This window comes from Capsicum annuum, chromosome 11 (assembly GCF_002878395.1).
Source record: "Capsicum annuum cultivar UCD-10X-F1 chromosome 11, UCD10Xv1.1, whole genome shotgun sequence".
In the NCBI taxonomy this organism is placed as follows: Eukaryota; Viridiplantae; Streptophyta; class Magnoliopsida; order Solanales; family Solanaceae; genus Capsicum; species Capsicum annuum.
The window spans coordinates 69876021-69901429 of record NC_061121.1 but is presented as its reverse complement, the minus strand read 5'-3'; the positions used below and the strand labels follow the sequence as shown (position 1 = coordinate 69901429).

Here is a 25409-nt window from a genome sequence, read left to right as displayed (position 1 = left end):
TGAGTAATCTCATTATCATATCCTGGGATCACCCGTCAGATAGACTTGATCTCATTTTCAGATTTAGTGATTATTCTTATTATTAGATTCAGAGATCCTTTGCTAGATAGGTTCGATCTCAGATAAAATCTCTTTTTATCATTGATAGTAGATTTTGGAATCATTTGTTAGATAGGTTTGATTTCTGATACAGTCAGTCAAGAGTAGAAAGATTAGAATTCAGTCATTAATATGAGTAGATTTAATTAATCTGTTTCAGTATCATCAGTTTTCGAGATCACTTACTAGATAAGAATTATCTCAACTTTAGTACTCAGTTATCAATATCAGATGATTTAGTGTTCAGTATCTCAGGCATTAGTAGTAGTTCAGATGGCAGTAAAGTAGTATTCGAGTTTCAGTATTTCTAGTCACGATGATTTCAGTTATGGTTCGTACATTCATGCATCTGTTCTCATTCAGTACTCTTAAGATTATTTAGTTAAGTAATTATTCATGCATGAGCCCTTGTATTTAGCCTTCCCTCATCTTCATACTCGGTATATTCTCATACTGATGCATTTGCACTATGGTGTTTTATTTGACACCATAGGTTCGGAGGCACGAGATCCAGAGTAACCTTAGTAGCTTAGTCCTAGTCAGTAGCAGTTGACATAGCAGTGAGTCCTCTTCAGTAGAGGATGATCCTTATTTTTATTATTATCGTATCAAACTTAGTTTATTTTTTAGTATACGGAGTTAGTTAGGGACATTTCCCATCAAATCCACAGTTCAGACAGTTTAGAGGCTTTTCAGACAGATGTATCAGTATTTTCAATTTTGAGTATTTTTAGATATTTGTAACCTTATGGCCTATTTTTGCATTTATTGTATATATTATGCAGTGTTCAGGTACAGATATCAGTAGAGGGTTAGCTTGTGGTCCTTTGGGATCATGAGCACCATGTGACGTTTCGGTTCTAGAAAATCAAGTCGTTACAAAATGCCTGAATAAAGCAAGAAATGTTGATGTTATATAAGGAATGATAACAATCTTATTACTATAAAAAATTGATTCACATTGAATTTCCAAAATATTGTAATTTCAAGTTGTCAATATAGGCAAAATAGATGGAAAATAGGGAAACTGCAGCTCTTAGATAGAGTTTTAAGAAGTAATGCTCCGATTTTCCTAATCGAAACACTACACAGTGCTCATGACCCCGAAGGACCACAAGCTAACCCATGACTGATATCTGTACCTGTACACTGCATAATATAACAGGATAATGCAGAAACATAAACTGAAAGGCCATTAGGTTCAATACTGAACAAACATCTGATAACACAATGTATGAAAATGGTATAACAATACCAAAACAAATCTAAAATAACTACCTGACATGCTGTAGTTGAAAGCCTCTAAACTATCAAAATAAGGAGTTGATGAGATATGTCCCCAACTAACTCCAACTACTAAAATAAATTAGAAACTAAAATAGTAATGTACTCATCATGTCCTCAAAAGATGAGGACTCACTTCTAACTCTGACTGCTGAGACTGGAATCTACTACTGATCTAGTGACCGTGCCTCTAAACCTATGGTATAATACACCATAGCACGAATGCGTCAGTACTTTGAATATACTGGTATACAAGTAAGGTAGGCTAAATGCATGGGGTTCATATGCATGAACAAATATAATTGACTGACTAACATGAACGTGAGACTACATGCATGACTACATAACTGTAATTGAGATCGTATTGGGACTGAACACTATATTACTAAATACTGATGGATTGATACTATGTTACTGATACATGGATGACTGTGTCTAATAGTTATGATTATGAAAAACTGGTCTGGTTGACTGCATCTGACAGTCCTAAAGCTGAAGACTGATTACATATGTTTTAATAACTGATAACATGAGCGACTATGTCTGACAATCCTAAATATGATGGAACTAGCTAAGTTATGTACTAATTTGAGATCAGTCCTATCTAGTGGGGGATCTCTGAGTAGACTGATAATAAAGAAGATTTTACTTAGTCTGAGATCAGTCCTACCTAGCGGGTGATCTCTGTATCTGATTATAATGCTACTAATTGACCATAGTTAAGATCAGTACTATCTAATAGGTTATCTCATAGTCTATTTATAATGACAAGGATTCCTCTATCAGACAGTTCAAAATCTTTATTACTATGTTGAATTGACTGTATCTGACAGTCCTGATTTCTATAATTGAAACTATGAGATGTATTCATCTAACCGACATGCCCTATACTAAGCTAACTGGGGTCCAACCTGTAACCCTGGCTGGAAGGGTGTTAGTACCGCGCCACTGGTAAAGACAACTACTGTGGAGCCAGTCCAAATCTAGCGGGTGTCCCCTGGGATCAGTCTTAAATATTTAAATACACTAACGGGTGATCCCTTAGTATGTCAGTCCTATCTAACGGTGACATCTCGTAACTACGCTACCTACGTAGTTTTGGAACTTAGGGATTGCTTCTAGGGATCTCAGTTCTGTCTAGTGGGTAAGTCTCCATCCTTAGGCTTGCTCGGGGTTGAAACCTTCTCCCATCTGAAAGACACTGAACTGTACTGATTGGCTGAACTAAACTGATTGGATAAATTGAACTGAGCTGATTAACTGACCTGAACTGATACTAGTGGTATTGTCCAGTGGAGCTAAACTGAATTTACAGAGTTCTGTTGATTGACAGAATGTACTGAGTTCTAGGACTACTAAGAATACTAAAGTTACTAAGATTGACTGGGAATACTGAGGTTACTAAGCCACTGAAATTACTGATATTTCTGATATTTCCTGAGTCACATGACTGACTGAGTTCTATGGATCATAGCTTGACTGAGGAGATCGTGAAAACATGACATGGCTCAAGGCACACAGATAAATGTTCGGGTATAAGTACCCCCAGGACTCAATGAGAAGAAACAGACATAGCATGGCTTACTTGAACACATGACCAACAACACAATTCATAATTCATATATTGAAGCACTTCATCAAACATCTGATATGCAAAAGCTTGTACTTATATGGGGATTTCATGATATCATACTAGTTGGGCATTGTTCCCTTATCTAGGCATTTAATCATACACATAATAGGCATAGAATGTGTAAACACCATTATACAACAATCAAACATCATGATTCATCTCTAATTTCACCATCCAAGGGTTTTAGTCCTAGGTTTACATGAATCTACATCATTACTAATCGATTACATATTCAATTCATCACCAAACATGGATTAGAATGCAATTAGTCATTATCAACATGAACAAGAGCAATTCAATCATGAAATTCTTAAAGAAAATCCATAACTTGAATTTAAAAAAGAGATTTATGGACTCCATAGATGAAAGGAGTGCATGAATGAACACTACGCATACCTTAGCTTGGGATTCTATGAAGATTGACGGAGAGATTCTTGAAATTTGACGGTGAATTCCCTTGGAATTAAACCTTCTGTTAAAACCCTAGGGTTTGTTCTTGAGGGTTTTTGAGAGTAATTGAGTATAAGCTGCTAAATTATGGCCAAATCTCGTGTTATAAGGCTTATATAGGGTGGGAAATTGACCCTTTTAACCCTAGGACACGTCTTTAATTTAATAGAAAATTTCTCAATTTTCATTCTTGGAGTGACGCGCCACTATCGCGCCAAGTCACTGGAAAGTGACAAATGGGAAATTGCACGATGGCACGATGCGGAGCTTTCGCATTGCCACCTTGTCTGCAACCTGGAAGTTTGGTGCGATGCACCACTATTATGGAGCAACACTAGAAATTGACCATTTCCATTTGAGCTATCTCCGTGACACACTGAAGACTCAGATGATACACTGTCTCACCAAAAAGGCTCTAACTCTTCACCCGAGTGTCGGATTTAGGAGAATTTGGTATCGATGAAAAGCTCATTGAATTTCCTACATGAAAAAAGTGAAAATCTTGAAAATACCATGTGCATAAAAGTGGGTTAATATTTCAAAAAAAGCTTCTAACATTCTTGGGAAACTTTTCAAGCAAGGAAAAGTACGGGGTAATATAATATCTCCCCCTTGAGAACGTTCATCCTCAAATGATACTAAGTGAGAGGGAAAGCATACAAACTGACGTATATACTATACATGAATAACTGAAACATGATCTCATGACTGACATGACTGATGGTTGAATATAACATACTGAACATGCATATCTGACGCATGAATAATATGCTAAATTCATGCATACCTGATGCATGACTGATAATTGACTTATAAATACATGACTGAATATGCTGATGAACTGAATTTCCTGCAATGAGAATGCTTATCTGATGTATAATTACATGACTAAACTGATATATGAATGCATGATTGAATATACAAGTGTACTTAGTACCAAGTTTGTAATGGGGATCTGAGCATGAACTAAATACCAAGTTTGCAATGAACACTGAATATGCAATTGAGTTATACTAAGGAGAACTTTTTTCTTAACTGAAAATGATAATGAATCTGAGATCATCTTACTAAACATACATGAGTGGAAATATGAGAACCTAAATGAGTAAGTTTAAGAAACTGTTACGTTACTGAAAAACACTGTTGACCCCATGATTATGCTAGAAGTATGCATGAACTAAACCTGAGAACATGACTGAGGCTAAAACATATACATAGAATAAATTTCATGAACTGAACTAAGCCTCTGAATACATGGCCCATAGCTGAGGTTAGGACTTTAAAGGTCAACTTATGAGTACCCTTTACTCTATACTGGATTCTTCATGCAAAGGGAAACTAAATTTAAGACATGAGAGAGTTGGGGAATAATGGGTTATCTCCCCCTTGGGACACTACGTCCCTCTAAGAGCACTCACCTTACTAAGATACTGGGGTGATACATAAGGCATCCACGAACTGAATCATGACTAAATAACTCATGCTGAAAATCTTAAGCTAGAATGAGAGCAAGAGGTCTAACAATGGATAGCTTGAGTAGGAAGAACCTATAACGTACCCGAATATATGCTAGGGGAATTTCCTTGATCCTGGATAGTCTGAAGAGCATAAAACCTATTCTGACGATCACCACTAGTGGTACTAGAAGTGATGCCCTGTTGGCGTAATTCTTTTCCATTCTGAGCCCTTACTCTACATTCCCGCAGCCTGTGGCCTGGCTTAACACATCCATAACATACCTTACTGCATACTCTTCATACATCTAGGTGATTCTTACCACACTCTTCACAAGGAAGATAGGTAAGACTCCTGGTCTCACTACCCTGGGCCTCAGATCCTGGCGACCCATCACGACGGTCATTCCCAAACTTGGGTACTGGTGCACTATTTGAAGATGGGGATGGGAATGAAAACCTATGACTATACTGAGAATGACTACCAAGCCCTTACTTAGGCTGAGAAAAGTTGAAATTACCGGTCCTTGCCCTCTTATTCTGCATTTCCTTCTTCTTAATCTTTTGGTCCTCTATCTATTGAGCATGGGTCATAAGTCTGGCTAAAAGTCATTTCACTATTCAGTATGGAAAATTTGCACTTATTAACCAGCTATCACTCTCCCCTGACACAAACTTACTTATCTAGGCCCTACTGTCTACAACCACGTGAAGGGCATATCTGGGTAATAGAGTAAACTTAAGAGAATACTCTTTCACTTTCATATTACCTTGTCTAAGGTTGATGAACTCTAGCACCTTAGCTTCTCTAAGCTCTAGGGGAAAGAACCTCTCAAAGAATGCAGTGACAAATTCATCCCATTTATAGGCCCTGCATCATCTGCCCTTTCTGACTTTCAATGCTTGAACCAAGTATGAGCCACATCCTGCAACTGATATGTAGCTAGCTTAACACTCTCAACAGTAGTCACCCTCATGATGTCAGTCACCTTCTGAACCTGATCTAGGATTTTTTTATGGTCCTTATGTGTCTTAAACCTGAGAAAGGATGAAGGATTTATTCGGATGAAGTCCTGAATTTTGGCTGTAACTAAATTGGCCACTGGGTTAGTCAGAATGACAGATGGTCGTTCATTCTGAGTAGCAACTGACTGAGCAAGAGTAGTGAATACGATTCTGAATTCTGTATGAGAAACATGATCTCCCAAAGGTTCTTCGGGTTGAGGGGTTGACTGATTCCTATTTTCTTTTAGGAGGCATATTCTATAGAAGAAAGGGATTAATGGATTAGACTGAGATATTGACATGAGATTATGCTCACTAGCACGACATGGATACTAAAAGAGGGGAAACTGTTCCTAAAATATCACGTATCCTCCTGCACATAAGTGTGGTGCATAACATGCGCCTATACAAGACTCTACTAGATGTGGATTTCAGACTTGCTAGGACTCTATTGAACCTTAGGCTTTGATAACAAGTTTTTAACGCCCTAATTTTCTAAACCGGAACACTACACGGTGCTCATGACCCCAAAGGACCACAAGCTAACCTATGACTGATATCTGTACCAGTACACAACATAATATAACAATATAATGTGGAAATATAAACTAAAAGTCTATTAGGTGCAATACTGAACAAATATCTGATAACACAATGTCTGAAAACGGTATAACAATACCAAAATAAATCTAAAATAACTGCCTAATATGCTATTGTCTGAAAGCCTCTAAACTGTCTGAATAAGGAGTTGATGGAACGTGTCCCAACGAACTCTATCTACTAAAATAAACTGGAAACTAAAATAGTAATGTAATCATCATGTCGTTGAAAGATGAGGACTCACTTCTAACTCTGACTGCTGAGACTGGAATCTACTACTCATCTGGTGCTCATGCCTCTAAACCTATGGTATAAGACACCATAGGACAAATACATCAGTACTTTGAATGTACTAGTATGCAAGTAAGGTAGGCTAAATACATGGGGTTCATATACATGAACAAATATAACTGACTGACTAACATGAACGTGAGAATATATGCATGACTATGTAATTGTAACTGAGATCATGTTAGGACCGAACACTATATTACTGAATATGGATGGACTGATACTATGTTACTGATACATAGATAACTGTGTCTAACAGTTCTGATTATGAAGAACTGGTCTGGTTGACTGTATTTGACAGTCCTGAAGCTGAAGACTGATTACATATGTTCTGATAACTGATAACATGAGTAACTGTGTCTGACAATCCTGAATCTGATGGAACTAGCTGAGTTCCATACTAATCTAAGATCATTTCTATCTAGTGGGGGATCTCTGAGTATACTTATAATAAAGAAGATTTGACTTAGTCTGAGATCAGTCCTGCCTAGCGGCTAATCTCTAAATCTGATTATGCTGCTACTTATTGACCATAGTTGAGATCAGTCCTATCTAATGGGTGATCTCTTAGTCTATTTATAATGATAAGGATTGACAATATCTAACAGTTCTAAATCTATATATTGAGCTAAATTGACTGTATCTGATAGTCCTGATTTTTGTAGCTGATACTATAGTATGTATTCATCCAACCGACATGCCCCATACTAAGCTAACTGGGGACTAACCTATAACCCCAGCTGGAAGGGTGTCAGTACTGCGCCACTGGTAAAGAAAACTGTTGTGGAGTAAGTCCTAATCTATTAGGTGACCCTTGGGATCAGTCCTATATATTTAAATATGCTAATGGGTGATCCCTGAGTTTGTTAGTCCTATCTAATGGGTGATATCTTGTACCTACCTTGGCTATGTAGTTCTAGACCTTGGGGTTTGTTTCTAGGTATCTCAACCATGTATAGTGGGTACGTCCCCATCCCTAGGATCGCTCGATGCTCAAACCTACTCCCATCTGAAAGACACTGAACTGTACTGATTGGCTAAACTGAACTGATTGGCTGAACTAAACTGAGCTGATTAGCTGAATTAAACTGATACTAGTGATATTGTCTAGCGGAGCTAAACTAAATTTACAGAGTTTCATTGACTGATGGAATGTACTGAGTTCTGAGGACTGACTGAGAATACTAAAGTTACTGAGATTAACTAGGAATACTGAGGTTACTGAGCTACTGAAATTACTGAAATTTCCTGAGTCACATGACTGACTGAGTTCTATGGATCATAGCTTGACTGAGGAGATTATGAAAACATGACATGGTTCTAGGTACACAGCTAAATATTCGGGTATAAGTAGCTACAGGACTTAATGAGAAGAAACAGACATAGCATGGCTTACTTGAACACATGACCAACAAAATAATTCATATGCATAAGCTTGTACATACATGGGGATTTCATGATATCATACTAGTTGGGCATTGTTCCTTTATCTAGTCATTTAATCATACACATAATAGGCATAGAATGTGTAAAAAACATTATAAAACAATCAAACATCATGATTCATCTCTAATTTTACCATCCAAGGGTTTTAATCCTAGATTTACATGAATCTACATCATTACTAATCGATTACATATGCAATTTATCACCAAACATGGATTAGAATGAAATTAGTCATTATCAATATGAACAAGAGCAATCCAATCATGAAATTCATAAAGAAAATCCATAACTTGAATTTAGAAAAGAGATTCTTGCACTCCATGGACGAAAGGAGTCCATGAATGAACACTAAGCATTCCTTAACTTGTGATTCTACGAAGATTGATGGAGAGATTCTGAAATTTAATGATGAATTCCCTTGGAATTAAACCTTCTTTGAAAACCCTAGGGCTTGTTCTTGAGAGTTTTTGAGAGTAATTGAGTATAAGCTGCTGAATTATGGCCAAATCTCATGTTATAAGACTTATATAGGGTAGTAAATTAACCTTTTTAACCCTAGAAAATGTATTTAATTTTTGAGAAAATTTTTCGATTTTCATCCATGGCGTGACGCGCCACTATCGCGCCAAGTCCCTAAAAAGTGACAAAAGGGAAATAGCATGATGGCGCGATGTGGAGCTATCGTGTTACCACTTTGTCTGTGACCTGGAAGTTTGGCGCGACGCACCACTATCATGGAGCAACACTGGAAATTTATCATTGCTATTTGAGCTATCTCCGCGATGCGCTGAAGGCTCAGGTGATACACTGTCTCACTAAAGAGGGTCTAACTCTTCAATCGAGTGTCGGATTTGGGCGAATTTGGTGTCGATGAAAAGCTTATTGAATTTCCCACATGAAAAAAGTGAAAATATTGAAAATACCACGTATACAAAAGTGGATTAATCATTCAAAGAAATCTTCTAACATTCTTGGAAAACTTTTTAAGCTACGAAAAGTACGGGGTACTACAATATCTCCCCCTTGAGAACATTCATCCTCAAATGAGACTAAGTGAGAGGGAAATAATACAAACTGATATATATACTAAACATGAATAATTGGAGCATGATCACATGACTGATGGCTAAATATAACATATTGAACATGCATATCTGATCCATAACTAATAAGCTGAATTCATGCATACCTGATGCATGACTGATAATTGACTCATAAATACATGACTAAATATGCTAATGAACTAAATTTATCGCAGTAAGAATGCATGTCTGATGTATAATTACATAATTGAACTAATATATGAATGCATGACTGAATATGCAAGGGTACTTATTACCAAGTTTGTAATGGGGATCTGAGCATGAACTAAATACCAAGTTTGTAATGAACACTAAATATGAAACTGAGTAAGACTAAGGAGAACTTTTAACTTAACCGGAAATGCTAATGAATTTGAGATCATCTTACTAAACATGCATGAGCAGAAATATGAGAACCTAACTGATTAAGTTTAAGAAAACTGTTACCTGACTAAAAAACACTGATGACCCCATATTTATGCTAGAAGTATGCATGAACTAAACCTGAGAACACGACTGAGGCTAAAACATGATACATAAACTGAATTTTGTGAATTAAGCTAAGCCTCTGAATACTTGTCCCATAGCTGAGGTTGGGACTTTGAAGGTCAACTTATAAGTACCCTTTACTCTATACTGGATTCTTCATGCAAGGGGAAACTGAATTTAAGACATGAAAGAGTTGGGGAATAATTGGGTATCTCTCCCTTGGGACACTACGTCCCTTTAAGAGCGCTCACCTTACTAAGATACTGGGGTGATGCATAAGGCATCCACGGATTGATTCATGACTGAATAACTCATGCTGAAAATCTTAAGCTAGAATGAGAGCAAGAGGTCTAACAATGCATATCATGAGTAGGAAGAACCTATAACGTACCCGAATCTATGCTAGGGGAATTTCCTTGATCCTAGCGAGTTTGAAGAGCATAAAACCTATTCTGATGCTGACCACTAGTGGTACTAGAAGTGATGCCCAGCTGGCATAATTCTTTTCCCTTCTGAGCCCTTACTCTACATTTCCACAGCCTGTGGCCCAGCTTACCACATCCATAACATACCTCACTGCATGCTCTACATACACCTAGGTGATTTTTGCCACACTCTCCGTAAGGCAGATAGGTAAGACTCCTGGTCTCACTACCCTGGGCCTCAGATCCTAATGACCTATCACGACGGTCATTTCCAAACTTGGGTACTGGTGCACTATCTGAAGATAGGGATGGGACTGAAAACCTATGACTATACTGAGAACGGCTACCACCCCTGACTTAGGCAGAGCAAAGATGAAACTACTTGTTCTTTTCCTCTTATTCTGCTTTTCCTTCATCTTAATCTTTTGGTCCTCTATTTGTTGAGCATGGGTCATAAGTCTAGCTAAAGTTATGTCACTATTCAACATGGTAGATCTGCACTCATTAACCATGTTATCACTCACCCCTGACACAAACTTACTCATCTTTGCCCTACTGTCTAAAACTACATAAGGGACATATCTAGATAGTTGAGTAAACTTAAGAGAATACTCTTTCACTATCATATTTCTCTGTCTGAGGTTGATGAACTCTAGAACCTTAGCTTCTCTAAGCTCTAGGGGAAAGAACCTCTCTAGGAATGAAGTGATAAATTTATCCCATTATATAGGCACTGCATCATCTGCCCTTTCTAACTTCCACTGCTTGAACCAAGTATGAGCCATATCCTGCAACTGATATGCAGCTCGCTTAGTACTCTCAACAGTAGTCACCCCCGTGATGTTAATCACCTTTTAAACGCGATATAGGAATTCCTGATGGTCCTCATTCGTCTTAGACTCGAAAAGGATGGAGGATTTATTTGGTTGAAGTCTCGAATTTTGGCTGCAACTAAATTGGGCACTGGGTTGGCCAGAATGATAATTGGTCATTTTTTCTAAGCAACAACTGATTGAGCAAGAGTAGTGAATGTGATCCTGAATTCTGAATGAGAAACATAATCTCTGAAAGATTCTTCGGGCTGAGGGCCTGAATGATTCCTATTTTTTATTTTAGGAGGCATATTCAACAAAAGAAAGGGATTAACGGATTAGACTGAGAGATTGACACGAGATTATGCTCACTGGCACAACATGAATACTAAAAGAGAGGAAACTATTCCTAAAACATCACGTAGCCTCCTGTACATAAGTGTGGTGCATAACACATGCATGTACAAGACTTTACTAGATATGGCTTTCAGACTTCCTAGGACTCTATTGAACCTTAGAATCTGATACCAAGTTTTTAACGCCCTAATTTTCTGAACCAGAATATTACAAGGTACTCATGAACCCGAAGGACCATAAGCTAACCCATGACTGATATTTGTACTAGTACACTGCATAATATAACATGATAATGCAGAAACATGAACTGAAAGTCCATTAGGTTCAATACTGAACAAACATCTGATAACACAATGTCTGAAAATGGTATAACAATACCAAAACAAATCTAAAATAACTGCCTGACATACTGTAGTCTAAAAGCCTCTAAGCTGTCTGAATAAAGATTTGATGGGACATGTACCCAACTAACTCCATCTACTGAAATAAACTGGAAACTAAAATAGCAATGTAATCATCATGTCCTCAAAAGAAAAGGACTCGCTTCTAACTCTGACTACTGAGATTGGAATCTACTGCTGATCTGGTGCTCGTGCCTCTAAACATATGGTATAAGACACTATAGCATGAATATGTCAGTACTTTAAATATACTGGTATGTAAGTAAGGTAGGCTAAATACATAGGGTTCATATGCATGAACAAATATAACTGACGGACTAACATGAACGTGAGAATACATGCATGACTATAAAACTGTAACTGAGATTGTGTTGGGACTGAACACTATATTACTGAATACTAACGGACTGATACTATGTTACTGACACATGGATAATTGTGTCTACCAATTTTGATCATGAAGAACTGGTCTGGTTGACTGTATCTGACAGTCCTGAAGCTGAAGACTGATTACATATGTTCTAATAATTGATAACATGAGTGACTGTGTATGAAAGTCCTGAATTTGATGGAACTAGATGAGTTTCGTACTAATCTGAGATTAGTCCTATCTAGTAGGGGTTCTCTGAGTAGACTGATAATAAAGAAGAATTTACTTAGTCTGAGCTCAGTCCTACCTAGCGGGTGATCTCTGTATCTGATTATAATACTACTAATGGACCATAGTTGCGATCAGTCCTATCTAATGGGTGATCTTATAGTCTATTTATAATGACAAGGATTGACTGTATCAGACAGTTCTAAATCTGTATTACTATACTGAATTAACTGTATTTGACAGTCCTAATTTCTGTACTAAGCTAACTGGGGTCCAACCTGTAACCTTGGCTGGAAGGGTGCCAATACCGCGCCACTGGTAAAGACAACTACTGTGGAGCCAGTCCTAATCTAGTGGGTGACCCCTAGGATCAGTCCTATATATTTAAATACACTAACGGGTGATCCCTGAGTATGTCAGCCTATCTAACGGGTGACATCTCATACCTACGCTGGCTACGTAGTTCTGGAACTTAGGGATTGCTTCTAGGGATCTCAGTCCTGTCTAGCGGGTAAGTCCCCATTCCTAGGCTCGCTCAGTGCTGAATCCTACTCCAATCTGAAAGACACTGAACTGAACTAATTGGATAAACTGAACTGAGCTGATTAACTAAACTGAACTGGTACTAGTGGTATTGTCTAGCGGAGCTAACCTAAATTTACTGAGAAGTTAACTGATGGAATGTAATAAGTTCTGAGGACTGATTGAGAATACTGAAGCTACTGAGATTGAATGGGAATACTGAGGTTACTAAGATTGCTGAGCTACTAAAATTACTAAGATTTCTAAGATTTCCTTAGTCACATGACTGACTGAGTTCTATGGATCATAGCATGACTCAGGAGATCGTGAAAACATGACATGGCTCTAGGCACACGGCTAAATATTCGGGTACAAGTACCCCCAGGACTCGATGAGAAGAAACTGACATAGCATGGCTTACTTGAACATATGACCAATAAATCAATTCATAATTCATATATTGAAGAACTTCATCAAACATGTGATATGCATAAGCTTGTACATACATGGGGATTTCATGATATCATACTTGTTGGGCATTGTTCCTTCATCTAGGCATTTAATCATACACATAATAGGCATAGAATGTGTAAACAACATTATACAACAATCAAACATCATGATTAATCTCTAATTTCATCATCTAAGGGTTTTAATCCTAGGTTTACATGAATCTACATCATTACTAATCGATTACATATGCAATTTATCACCAAATATGGATTAGAATACAATTAATCATTATCAACATGAACAAAAGAAATCCAATCATGAACTTCATAAAGAAAACCCATAACGTGAATTTAGAAAAGAGATTCTTGGACTTCATGGATGAAAGAAGTCCATGAATGAACACTACGCATAACTTAACTTGAGATTCTACGAAGATTGACGGAGAGATTCTTGAAATTTGACGGTGAAATACATTTGTACAAAAGTGGATTATTCATTTAAAGAAAGCTTCTAACACTCTAGGGAAACTTTTCAAGCTAGGAAAAGTACGAGGTATTACAGAATATATGTGCAAAAGAACAATGCTTTAATAGGAAGGTCACCTGGAAACCATATGCACTTCATAGATGTACTCACTAAGGAGAAATGATCATCATATCCTCTCTTTATATTCTCTTTATTAGGGAGAAGATGAGCAGTCATCATTTCCCATTTAGTCCATGCCCTTGCTGCTGCATACTAAAACATTAAGAACTTGAGACAAGCAAATGAGTGTTGTAATGTATTTAATAGTAATATAGCAATATGTGGAGTTGATTTGATGTCAAGGAGGCAAAATGATAAGAAACTATCAGACGGCATTTGCAGACACAAACCACGTTATATCTTCTTCTTTTTCTTTTATAAGGTAAGTGAATTTCATTCATAAACAAGGTCAAGATGGCCATACACAATGGAAAAACAAAAGGTAAAGAATCTACAAAATCTAATTCTCTATAAGGTCAACCCATTGTTCTATACAACAACGAATATTATTGGCACACTAAAAGAAAATAAGAAACCGGACGCTATTCCTCACTTGAGAAAACCTAGACTTTACCCCTCAACAGATCTCTTATTTCTCTCTTTCCAAATAACCCACATCAATGCAAGAGGGACTAAACTGTGAAGCCATTGTGCTTCCTATCATACTAAAATCCTTTGTGGTCTTAAATTTTCTAGCATATCTTTTCACGAGTCATGACGACTTCTTAAAACTGTTAAGCCACCTAATTTTGACTTCTTTACTTAAAAAAGCAACATGGTGTATTATGTGCAGTAGTTATGAGTTTTTTCCTTTTTGAATAAGTGAACATTGTATTCAATCCAAAAGCATCAGCACTTGAAGGTGCCAATGGGGTACTTTACAAGCAAAGTTCCCAAAAAACACTGTACGGGGACATTGTTGCTAACTTATAGTTTACCACATTGCCTAGAAACTCTACCATATCCCCCCCCCCCCCCCCACAAACACAAACAAGGCCCATTATATCCTGTTTACACCAAAAATAGAAAAAACTAAGACAATTTATGAGTACTTCAAATATTCTATCTTAAGCACAATAGTTGTCTGGCCCGGACACCACGGTTATAAAAAAGGGGACAATACTTATCTGGTGCTAACAAAGGAACAAAAAGGTGCTTCTACCATTGTTGAGGATTCAAATAAAATCAAGTTCTATCAATAACACAACACATGCATGTTCAAAAGTTTTAGGGGTTGTGTAAGTGAAACATCAAGGATATCAAAGGGGAAAGAGCAAATAATTACTCCCTCCGTCCCATTTTATGTGGCACCCTTTGACTTGGCATAATGTCTAAGAAAAAAAGGAAGACTTTTGAAACTTATGGTCTAAAATAATTCTTAGATATTTGTGTTGCTATAAATCATTTCATTAAGGATAAAAGGGGAATTTTAAAGCAAAATTGATTCTAATTTTTAAGGTGTTATTCTTTTTGGGACACATTAAAAAGAAAGGGTTGCCACATAAATGGGACGAAGGGAAATTTTCTTTTTTTAACCTTTTCTTTCTACCATAAAAAAAGGAAATTTAAACATATTCGCAAAATTAGGAATAATAAAAGAACCTAGGATATGCAATTAAACAACAACTTATTACCTGTGTTTCTAGGTTATCCGAATTTAATCTTTTGTGGTAAGACTCGACAAAACAACTCCTTTCTTCCTCCGAAATCATATCTCTGAACGGTTCCCAAACTATAACAAATGACAAAAAAAGGTGGTGATAACTTTGAAAACCACATCAGCAATCCCATTAAACAACCAAATGAAAACAACACCTCAATGATCATCAGATCTACACATTTATCATTTCCCTAGGTTTAGGTAAGCATTTAACCACTTAATACAATGTGATTAAATAGTTTGAATGAGTCGTCTTCTTACTTAAGAATATTGGTTAAAAAAAATGCCTCAGACCAATCACAACTTTGCTAGAAATCACAAAATGAGACATATATTTTGGGGAATGCATTTCATTTGTAGACTTGAAATAGTGAACTGGCTAGAACATTTGCCAGTGAGTATTGAAAGGATCTATAAGTAGGTATAAAAGTTTTTTGTCATATTCATAGGGAAAAACCAAATAGGAATGCCCTTGCCAGATCCTTATTTTTATATCCTACGTCTAATTCAAAAGTTCATATATAATCAAACTAATACATTCCAGTAGCTGATGAAATAGTTTATACTTCTCAGATTCTACAACAACTCAATAAAACTATGCACTAGGCATAGTTGGTTGGCCTCCCTTAACTATTCTCAAACGCATGCACGCATAAAATTCAGAAACATACCATCAGGGTATATTACAGCAGCTTCGCCCTCATAAAACCAATCAATTTCTTTCTTCTGCAACAAAAAGATCCCTCTAAGAATGATACCAATAACCTTTAACAGAAAGGTCATTTAACATCTTTAGCAATAACATAGATTTAACATGATATTGCGAACTTCCTCTAAATAAGTTTGAACTACAAAACTTGAACTTAAAGAATAACAACCAGTAAACCTTGTCAGGATGTGACATGCTGCATGCAAGAGCAAGAGTGCTTCCCCATGAGCCATAAAATACCTGCAGCAAACTCACACCTATCACCTATGAGAGGCTTATGAACTTCCAGCAACCTAGCTTCATAAAAGGAGAGTGATTTGCACTTGACATTCCAGAATCTTTAAATGCTCTCTTAGTTTTTCAATATCCCCAATGAGATCCCATGTAGTGTTCTCCTCCAAGCAAGCATGAGGCTTACCTATACCTCTCTAGAAGATGGCAATCTTTTCATTTGAAAAAGCACAAAGTTCATGAATTAGCACTTAGTTAAGAATATCTACCTGATCAAATAGAATGATTCTGTAGAAGACAGGATCAAAGAACCTCCTATTATTGGGTGAAGTCCCACCTCTAGGGCCTCCATGGAGAAACACTACTGGCTAAAAATATGAAATATTCTTTAAAACGACTACACATCAACACATCTTTACTACAAAAACAAATTTCAACTAATGTTGCATCATGAGAAGGCATCAGCGAGTAGAAAAAAAGAAAACCATAGAACCAACCTTGGAATAGGCTTATAGCACTGGCCAAAAAAAAATGCTCTTTTATAAAAAGAGAGAAACTAATTAATCATATATGGACTATAAGCAAATCCAGTCATCATATGCTAGACCTCTCAGCCTTCTCTCTTCTCTAAGTAAAGAGGAAGACTGGGCCACCTCTGAGAAAATAGACCACATGTATAAGTAGAAATCTGATACCACTACTATTAAAAGTTATTATTTATTTCTTAAAATGATGGATTGATGTAAAGCGAGTGGTTATCATTTCATGGGTAAATGTGCTTTAGAGAAGTGTGTGCTTCAAACAATGATGCTTAAACTGATCCCAATGAGAAGCAGTCAATCTTTTGAATTTCAACTTTGAAGAGTCAGAAGATAGTATCGGCATTACTATACATTGGAGGCTGATATTATAAACTTTCTTTGAAGATAAGAAAATGAAAGGCTTTATAAGAATTCTCGTAGACTTAGGAATATTCTTTGATTTTGATACTTTCTGTGATTCCATGGATCATATTTATTTACCCAAATACCTCGATGATATCACCCATTGTAAACTAAATTCATATATGTTTGGTACTTCTTTATATTTTTTATAAGTCGTGAGCTTCAGTTCAAGGGAGTATGCACTTCACTACTCACTTTTCATGTCAAGGTCTACCAATCTTAATACTTTTCTTTGCTTTTGGTTTTTCTTTTAAAACCACTATCTGATTTTGATATTGTATTTACAAATTTACTAAATGCTATGATAGAATAGAAGAGCAACCTTAGAATAAAATATGGCCAACTACTAGGAATTACAAGTTAGATGGATCTTGCATAAAATATAGTAAAACTGGGACTTGTTTACTTTCAAAACTCGGGATGCTAATAATATTTTAGTCAATGAATTCTGGATTTCAGAAGAAATAAAACAAAAATTAATTGCCAAAAAAGAACAATGACTAGGAATCAAAGGGAATATACTTGATAAATGTCTCATGCCATCACCTTCCTAAGAGGCACGAAATAGCTCTTTATGATAGTAATCTTTATAAGACCCTTATCTCCCCCCTCTTTTATTTTCTAGGAGTTGTAACATTAGAATCCTCTTTCCCAGATTGATATTTTATTCTAAACAAAGTCCCTCACAATATATGACCTAAGTTTGACTTAATCAGGTAGGGGAGAAACTGAAAGGAGTCAAGGACACTCTCAGGAAGAGGAGTATGGGGTAAATGGCTAGAAAAATTAGAGTTCAAGCTGGCGAAAAACCTCTAGACGGTTACCAAATGTCTAGACGATTTAGTCCCACATTTTTTTGCTATTTTTTGTGCAATTGTATTTTAAGGCCTTATTTAGGGATAATTTTCTCATGAGCATTGAAGTATCTTAGTTATATTACATGATATCTCAAGCAAAGGGGGTGTCATAACCTGTATCAATGGTCACATGAGAGGCAAAGAAAGTCCACTTCAATATAAACACGGTAAACTATTGTGAATGGGGGAAATGAATCATGTTGGTAAAATCTATGATCTTTTTCTCTCATTCTCTCATTTCTCTCTCTTCTTTCTAAATACTACTTCTTCTTCTTCCTCTCGACTTATTCTATCCCTAATCGCCATTGACAGGTTACGATTGGAGCTTCCACGATAAATTATCTCTTATAGTGTCTAATTTAGTTTATCAATTATAATAGATAGCTTGTATTAAATTTAGATTCGCGATAAAAATCCACTTTATGCAATTCTAATTTCCCTTTCATTATCAAAGTACATAACAATGGGTATCAGAGATACAAACCTGTCTTGACTATGGGTAGTATTAGAAGAAGATGTTTGCAGAATCATTGACTTTGGCTGAATTGATTGAACAAAGCAATGCCAATAGAAGAGCCCTATGGATGGAATTTCACGAATAATTATGGATTTAAAACAATTTTGGAGTTGGTGTGAGGATTGCATATGCAGTGTTGCCTGCTAATGCAACTTTTGCATCTATGGTGTTTACATAGTGTTGACTGACAATATTTTTTTTGTCTTGATGTTTGTTCAGGGGAAATGAATGAAGGGGACAACCAAGAAGAGGTGGGCTCTTGCAACCATGCTATTGTTGAACTGCTAAAAGTGGAAAACAATAGTAAGGTCAATCTAGAATGCAATAAGGACCAAGTGTTTGATGAATGTCCTCAATGGGTAGAATATGAAATTATAGTTGAATTCACTTCATCCTTAATACAAACATCATGGAGATCGAGATCGTGGACTTACATCTGTATTCACGACTTTATGTTCTTGATGTTAAGGATACAATATTTAAATTGATGTGTCTCAACGAATTGCCATACAAGGGATATAAGCTTGACATAGAGTTTAGTGACAAGCTATTTGATATAAAGCTGGAATGACATAGTTTGATAGCATGTTGTGGCCCTCTTACAACTGCTGGTTTTCTTCCACATACTTTGGGTTTATACATTTGTAATTGGGTTGATATGGGGAAGGCTTTCTAGGATTTCCTTAATAAGAAAAAGTCGAGTATGTATTCATTCAGTTTTATTTTGCTTACCACATTTCTTGGTACTACAAGACATTATTCAAGTTATGGTTGTGAATGATTTCAAGGAGATCATTCAAATATTATCTTATCATATTAATTCCTCGCCCAATGATCAAAGTATTTTAATCAATTTTTCTTTGATTTTGGAGCAAACTTGACCTGGTGGATACCTCCTATTCTACAATTGCAATTTGGGGCATATGTACACACTTTAATACTTGTGAAGGACATATTTCAGTGTTGGTTCTGGGAATTAGTTATGAGTTCATGGCTACGAGATCAAGTGCTGATAGACTCTTTCTGTTGCCTGAAGGAGTGGTTGTTTTCTTTGGCATATAGACTCCATATTTGGTGCTATAGGCCATTCGTTTCTTGTTTCCATAAAGTTTCATCTTCACATTTCCATTCAGAGTACATTCCTTGATGAGCCACGAAAGTACAGGCGAATGAGTGAAATAACCCGAGTCAATTCATGGGTTGGATGTACCTTAGGCTTACACATCTGCAATTGGTTTGTTATTGGAAAGGTTCTATGGAGTTTCCTTGATGGATTATAGTTGGGTATGTCTTCATTCCTACATGTGCTTATTATTTATTCTATTGGGCTGATTAATAAACTCATTGTCGACTTTTCTCTTATGGCTTTGAGAAGGAAAATAATGAAGCTATTATACTTTTTGAACCTGGAGGTACTATCTTGGATGTGATTTATATCAATTGTATGAAGCCTATTAATTTCAAGTTGTCAGTACCATGCACTATTGCTCAGTTATGTCTACTAAGTTGTGATATAGTAGAGGTTTTTCCCTTGTTGTTTCGGTTATATCAGTTGTTTAATGAAGCTATTACAATTGTAGTCTATGCCAGGAAGTATCATTTTATAGTCTTCATTGAGACGAATGAATTTGTATTACTCTTGCCATATTTAAGCACTTACAATGTGTTGCTTTTTCTCAGGGTGTCTCCTTTGAGAATAGTCAAACAATATTGAAGCCTGATTGGTACACTTGTGAATGTGAATGCATTACATTTTTTGTATGATACATTCAGATACATAGAGATTGTCCAGGTTTGGTTTTCTCCAATTTTGGGTGTTGTGGCTGATAAAGATCAAATGAGACTTGAAATGTTGACTTTTTCATGGATCTGGAGGTGGTTAATTTGCTGCTGTTTGCATACCAAAAATATCAATTTGAGTCATTCTATGGAAATAACTAATTACAACTTAAGAGGACTATTAAGTGACATCAAAGAAAATGGATACATTTTTTCGATAGATTTGGCTCAATAGGCATTGCTTAATCTACTAATTCTTACTTCAAAAAAGTTTCATGAAAGACTGATTATGTACGTGAAAGTGATTTTGCTTAATATACATTGCTATTCAGAAAAGTTTTGCTCTTGTAAACACAATCATGGGCTTTTGTATTTTGTGAGAGAAAAATTATAATTTCCTTCTATCTCAAAACATCAATTCAAAAAAGAAAGGTATATAGTTGCATCTCTATAGTTAGAAGTTGTTCAAGTTGTTGAACTATGGCCTGCATTTTTTATAAAGACACAGACTTCTCTTCTTTCATCCGGAATTGTCCACGGTAATATACAACTCTTGATTGCTTCAATTGAGCAACTCGTTCAATTAAAAGTTGGTTATTAGCATTGGTATTTTCAAAGTTGCTCGAACTCTTCAAAAATATCTAAGGTTGCATGTCGAATCCCCCCAAAATAGTGTATTTTTGAAGGATACGACATGGGTGCGATGACATTTTTGGGGAGTCCGAGCAACTTAGGGTATTTTTGTTGGTGCTTAATACTCGCTACGAAAAAATAGATCATTAACTGCTAGTTAAGTATTCAGCAATAACCTTGAGGACAAGGTCAATTTTAAGCGATAAGGATTTCCATAACCTGTATTAGTTGTCATGTCAGAGACATACATTATGGTCACGTGAGAGGCACGGGAAATCCACTTCAATATAAACACAATGAACTATTGTGAAGGGGTCAATGAATTATTTCGGTAAAACCCTAACAATCTTTCCCTCTCATTTCTCTCTCTTCTTCCTAACTACTTCTTCTTCCTCTCGACTAAGTCCATCCCTAATCGCCATTGACAGGTAACAATTGGAGCTTTCATGGTGACTTATTTCTCGTAGTGTCCAATTCAGTTTATCAATTGTAACAACTAGTTTGTATTGAATTCGGATTAGTAATAAAAATTCCCCTTTCACAATTCTAATTCCCTTTTATTATCGAAGTACATAATAGGGGTTTTTTTCAAGTCAACATCATGTCCTTGATACTCTTCAAAGAGACTTGGAAATCAAGAATCAATCCAGGCGAAGGCACAGAGGCATAATTGAAGCAAACCTAGAAATGTAGACCAAAATCATCTATACGTTTCAAAACATACATTTCAAGACATCAAGTAGGTGGAGAAAAGACAGCTAAAACACATAAATGTCTAGATTAATTAGAGTTGACGCAACCCAAAAATGTCTTGATGATTATTTGACGTCTAGATGCTCCAATCCCTACTGATTTTACTGTTTTCAACCTAATTATATTTTTAAGTCCTAGTTTAGGAATATTGTAGGCTATTTGTTTTAGACATATAAAAAAGTGCCAACCTACAAAATTTACAAGCAGCAAAAGGTTCTTAAACCCCTTCCCAAAACCATATACACTTACACATTGCAATTAAATCTTCTAACTACCCTACTTTTCCCCATATATTCTATTTATACCCCAAAAAGGAACAAGATAAGAAAATTCATTCTAATTTTATGGATAGAACTATTGATTCTTTCAAAATGTCTTGAACTAATTTCTTTCCATACTGTCCACCAATTGCAAGTAGGAACGAACATTCACCGGTCTTTTTCCCACCCCTTCTTCCAATACTCCAACAATTATTCTACAGAAAATAACCAAAATGGTCTTTGTTATATAGGGGGATGAAATAGTCTTTTATGAATATAAGAAGATGATCATTTTGGTTCTTATCCCTAAAATTAACAATACAGGTATAAGATTCTATTAAATATAACTGTGGGTCCTCGAAAATGACACCTGGCAGAACTAATCTAGTGGCTTCCGATGTTGTTATCACTAGTATCATCCTTATTTGATTAAGATCTGCATCTTTTTTTATATCAGCTTGGATCTATTTTATCCAATGTGTCTACATACTTTTGTATTGGGTTTTGATTCTACTAGTGATCCTCTTTCCATGCCTATTTTTGTATCAACCCCTATAAGAGACTCTTTAATGGTGTATTGGGTGCACCGATCTTGTGTTGTGATCTTCACAGGCCATGAGTCATAGGTAGATTTGATTATCCTGGATAAGGTAGATCTGATTCACCATTAGTGTTCATGCTTCATCTCTAGTCCACAACATTCCATATCCATATAAAAAGAATAACACACACTACACTCATTTCTGATCTCCCTCCAAACATAACTACCAGCAGCTCCTATTTTCATACATACAAAAAAAAATATAACGAAACCAACAACATAAATTTAAACTAAGTACATCAAATTAAAAATACTCCATTCCTCTAAGGAGATCGCCATAAACAAACTCTTTCCTAGTTTTAAACAACTATTCTCTCTTGTTGAACTGATCTATGGTAGCATAGAACTTTCTTTTTGTTTTTCCTTTTTTAAAATTAATAGCTTTTCCATGTATTTATTTTTTTATTCCATTGTTTAAACAAAAGTTCAAAAACTGAATGGAAAGAGGTGAAAATAGAAATCTTATAATTTTTCTTTTGAGAGTTCAAAATTTTTGTGCGTTAAAGAGAATTTTTACAATCGAAAGAAGAATAAACCAATTGGAAATTGTCGAAGAATTCCCAGACATGTGTCACTTTTGAGGGACCTACAATTATATTCAAAAAACTTTTTTGATTTACTGCTAGCTTTAGGACAAAGGACCAAAATGATCATCTCTTTTTTTATATATAAAAAGGACCAAATAGTTCAACCCCAATATATCAAGGACCATTTTGGCCGTTTTCTCAATTATTCAACAGTACAAAAGAGAACTACTAGGTATTACTCAATGTTATTCCTAAAATACAAAAGAAGATGTGCCATAGATTTGTTGTTGTCCAGCAATGTAGAAATAAGTGTTCATTATTTTCACCGTCCTATTTACACAACAGAAATTTCCATTCCTTTAGTGGCATTTGGATGAGATCCAAAACCTTTTATCCACCCATTCACTTGTGTAGCCTTATCATATGATTTAGTCATTCCATGGCTATCAAGAATAGGAACGGTGATAAATGATCACCTTTTCTAAGCCTCCTCTAATATTGAAAAACACCTTCTAGTCCACCATTGACCAAAACATAGAATTTAACATTGGAAATGTAAAATATTATCCAGTTTAACCATTTATTACCAGTACCCATATCTTCAATGATTTTCAACAATAAATCCCAATTGGCATGATCATAGGTCGTTTTAGTGTCCAACTTTCAAAGAATCCCTAGCTTTTTAATTTGACTTTAGAGTCGATTAATTCATTAGCAAAAACTACAGCATCCATTATCTGTTTCCTTTTGATGATAGTAATGTGATGCCATTAGGTTTCACTAATTTACTCTAAGACCTATATAAACATTCCACTTTCCCATTTGGATGAATGATAAGTTTACAAATACTCTTGTGAGCTTTATGATTATCTTAGTTCTCTTCCATGACCTCTTGGATGTTATTTTCCTAAGTAACTCATATATTAGTTCATTTCTTTTCATCCATGATTATAGTATGTAATTGAATGTTAATTTGGTTTATCCTAATTTAATTATCGTGGGGTTTACTAGTTGTACCTATTACTTAATTTGATCCCTTCTTTCTTTCCCTTGATTAGTGATCGTTGTAAAGAATTCAAGGGTTAAACTAGTTCATAGTTAAGTTCTTGTCATTCACTACCCTAATTCTTAGTCTTCTTATCCTTCTATTGCTTTCTATAGTCTATACGATTTCGATGTTCTAGTGGGGTTGAGTATTTCAGTCAATCCTCTATTGCTTTCCTGGGTTGGTTGCGATCATCTTGGTATCAAAAGTAGGGGAAAAAGTTGTTCCTATAATTCTTAATCCTTAGCTTCAATTTATTATTAAAATAACAAAAAAAATACAAAATCCAAAAAGAGTTCTTCCATTTTTGAAGTTTTGACTTCTTGTTCTTCAAGTTTTGATCTTAAATTTCACATTTATGGGTGATTTTCAAATGATATGTAGTTTGTGTTTTTTTAGGGAGGGGGGGTTGTAAATGTGATTATCCATTAATTTGGTGGAATGGGTGGAGCAAAGCTGAAAGAAGAAACCAGAAAAAATCCATCGAAGAAGTTGAAGGTCGAGTATTAAATAAATGATTGGGACTTATAGAGATAAAGTCAATTTTGGTGCCATGCAACTATATGCTTTCCATATTATTCTTCGGAGACCTTGGTTGAATGATCGAAATATAATGCATGATAAATAACATTTATTTGCTCGAATGGGATGATAAGAAGATTACTTTTGAACAATTGCAACTATCTGACGTACTGGAATAGCAAATAAACTTAAGTCCTCTTTAAAGAAAATTTCAAGAAAAAGTAAGGATGAGAAAAAAGAGATAAGAGGTGAGGGAGAGAAAAGTGAAAACTTTAGAGTGGAAAAAGGAGCACAAGTGTAGAGTGAAATGAGTTGTCACGAGAAAAGAATGACGAGCTTGAAAAGAAAATGACAAAAAAGAAAAAAGAAAAAAAACGAGTAAGAATTTTTCGGTTCTAACTATTTTAACCTTTCTTCTTTCTTACTTCGTACCTTACACAGTAAA

General features: G+C 35.7%; 1 protein-coding gene across 1 annotated transcript in view; it reads right to left on the bottom strand.

Moving 5' to 3' along the window:
* Positions 1 to 25409, bottom strand: part of LOC107846400 (proline iminopeptidase-like) — a 59864-nt gene that overhangs the window by 8216 nt on the left and 26239 nt on the right. Inside the window, exons 3-8 of the mRNA XM_047400145.1 lie at positions 16796 to 16890; positions 16619 to 16723; positions 16473 to 16535; positions 16258 to 16351; positions 15561 to 15658; positions 14034 to 14139 (exon numbers count right to left, since the gene is read on the bottom strand). Of these exons, the coding sequence (XP_047256101.1) occupies positions 14034 to 14139; positions 15561 to 15658; positions 16258 to 16351; positions 16473 to 16535; positions 16619 to 16723; positions 16796 to 16890 (561 nt within the window). The remainder of the gene's footprint in view (positions 1 to 14033; positions 14140 to 15560; positions 15659 to 16257; positions 16352 to 16472; positions 16536 to 16618; positions 16724 to 16795; positions 16891 to 25409) is intronic.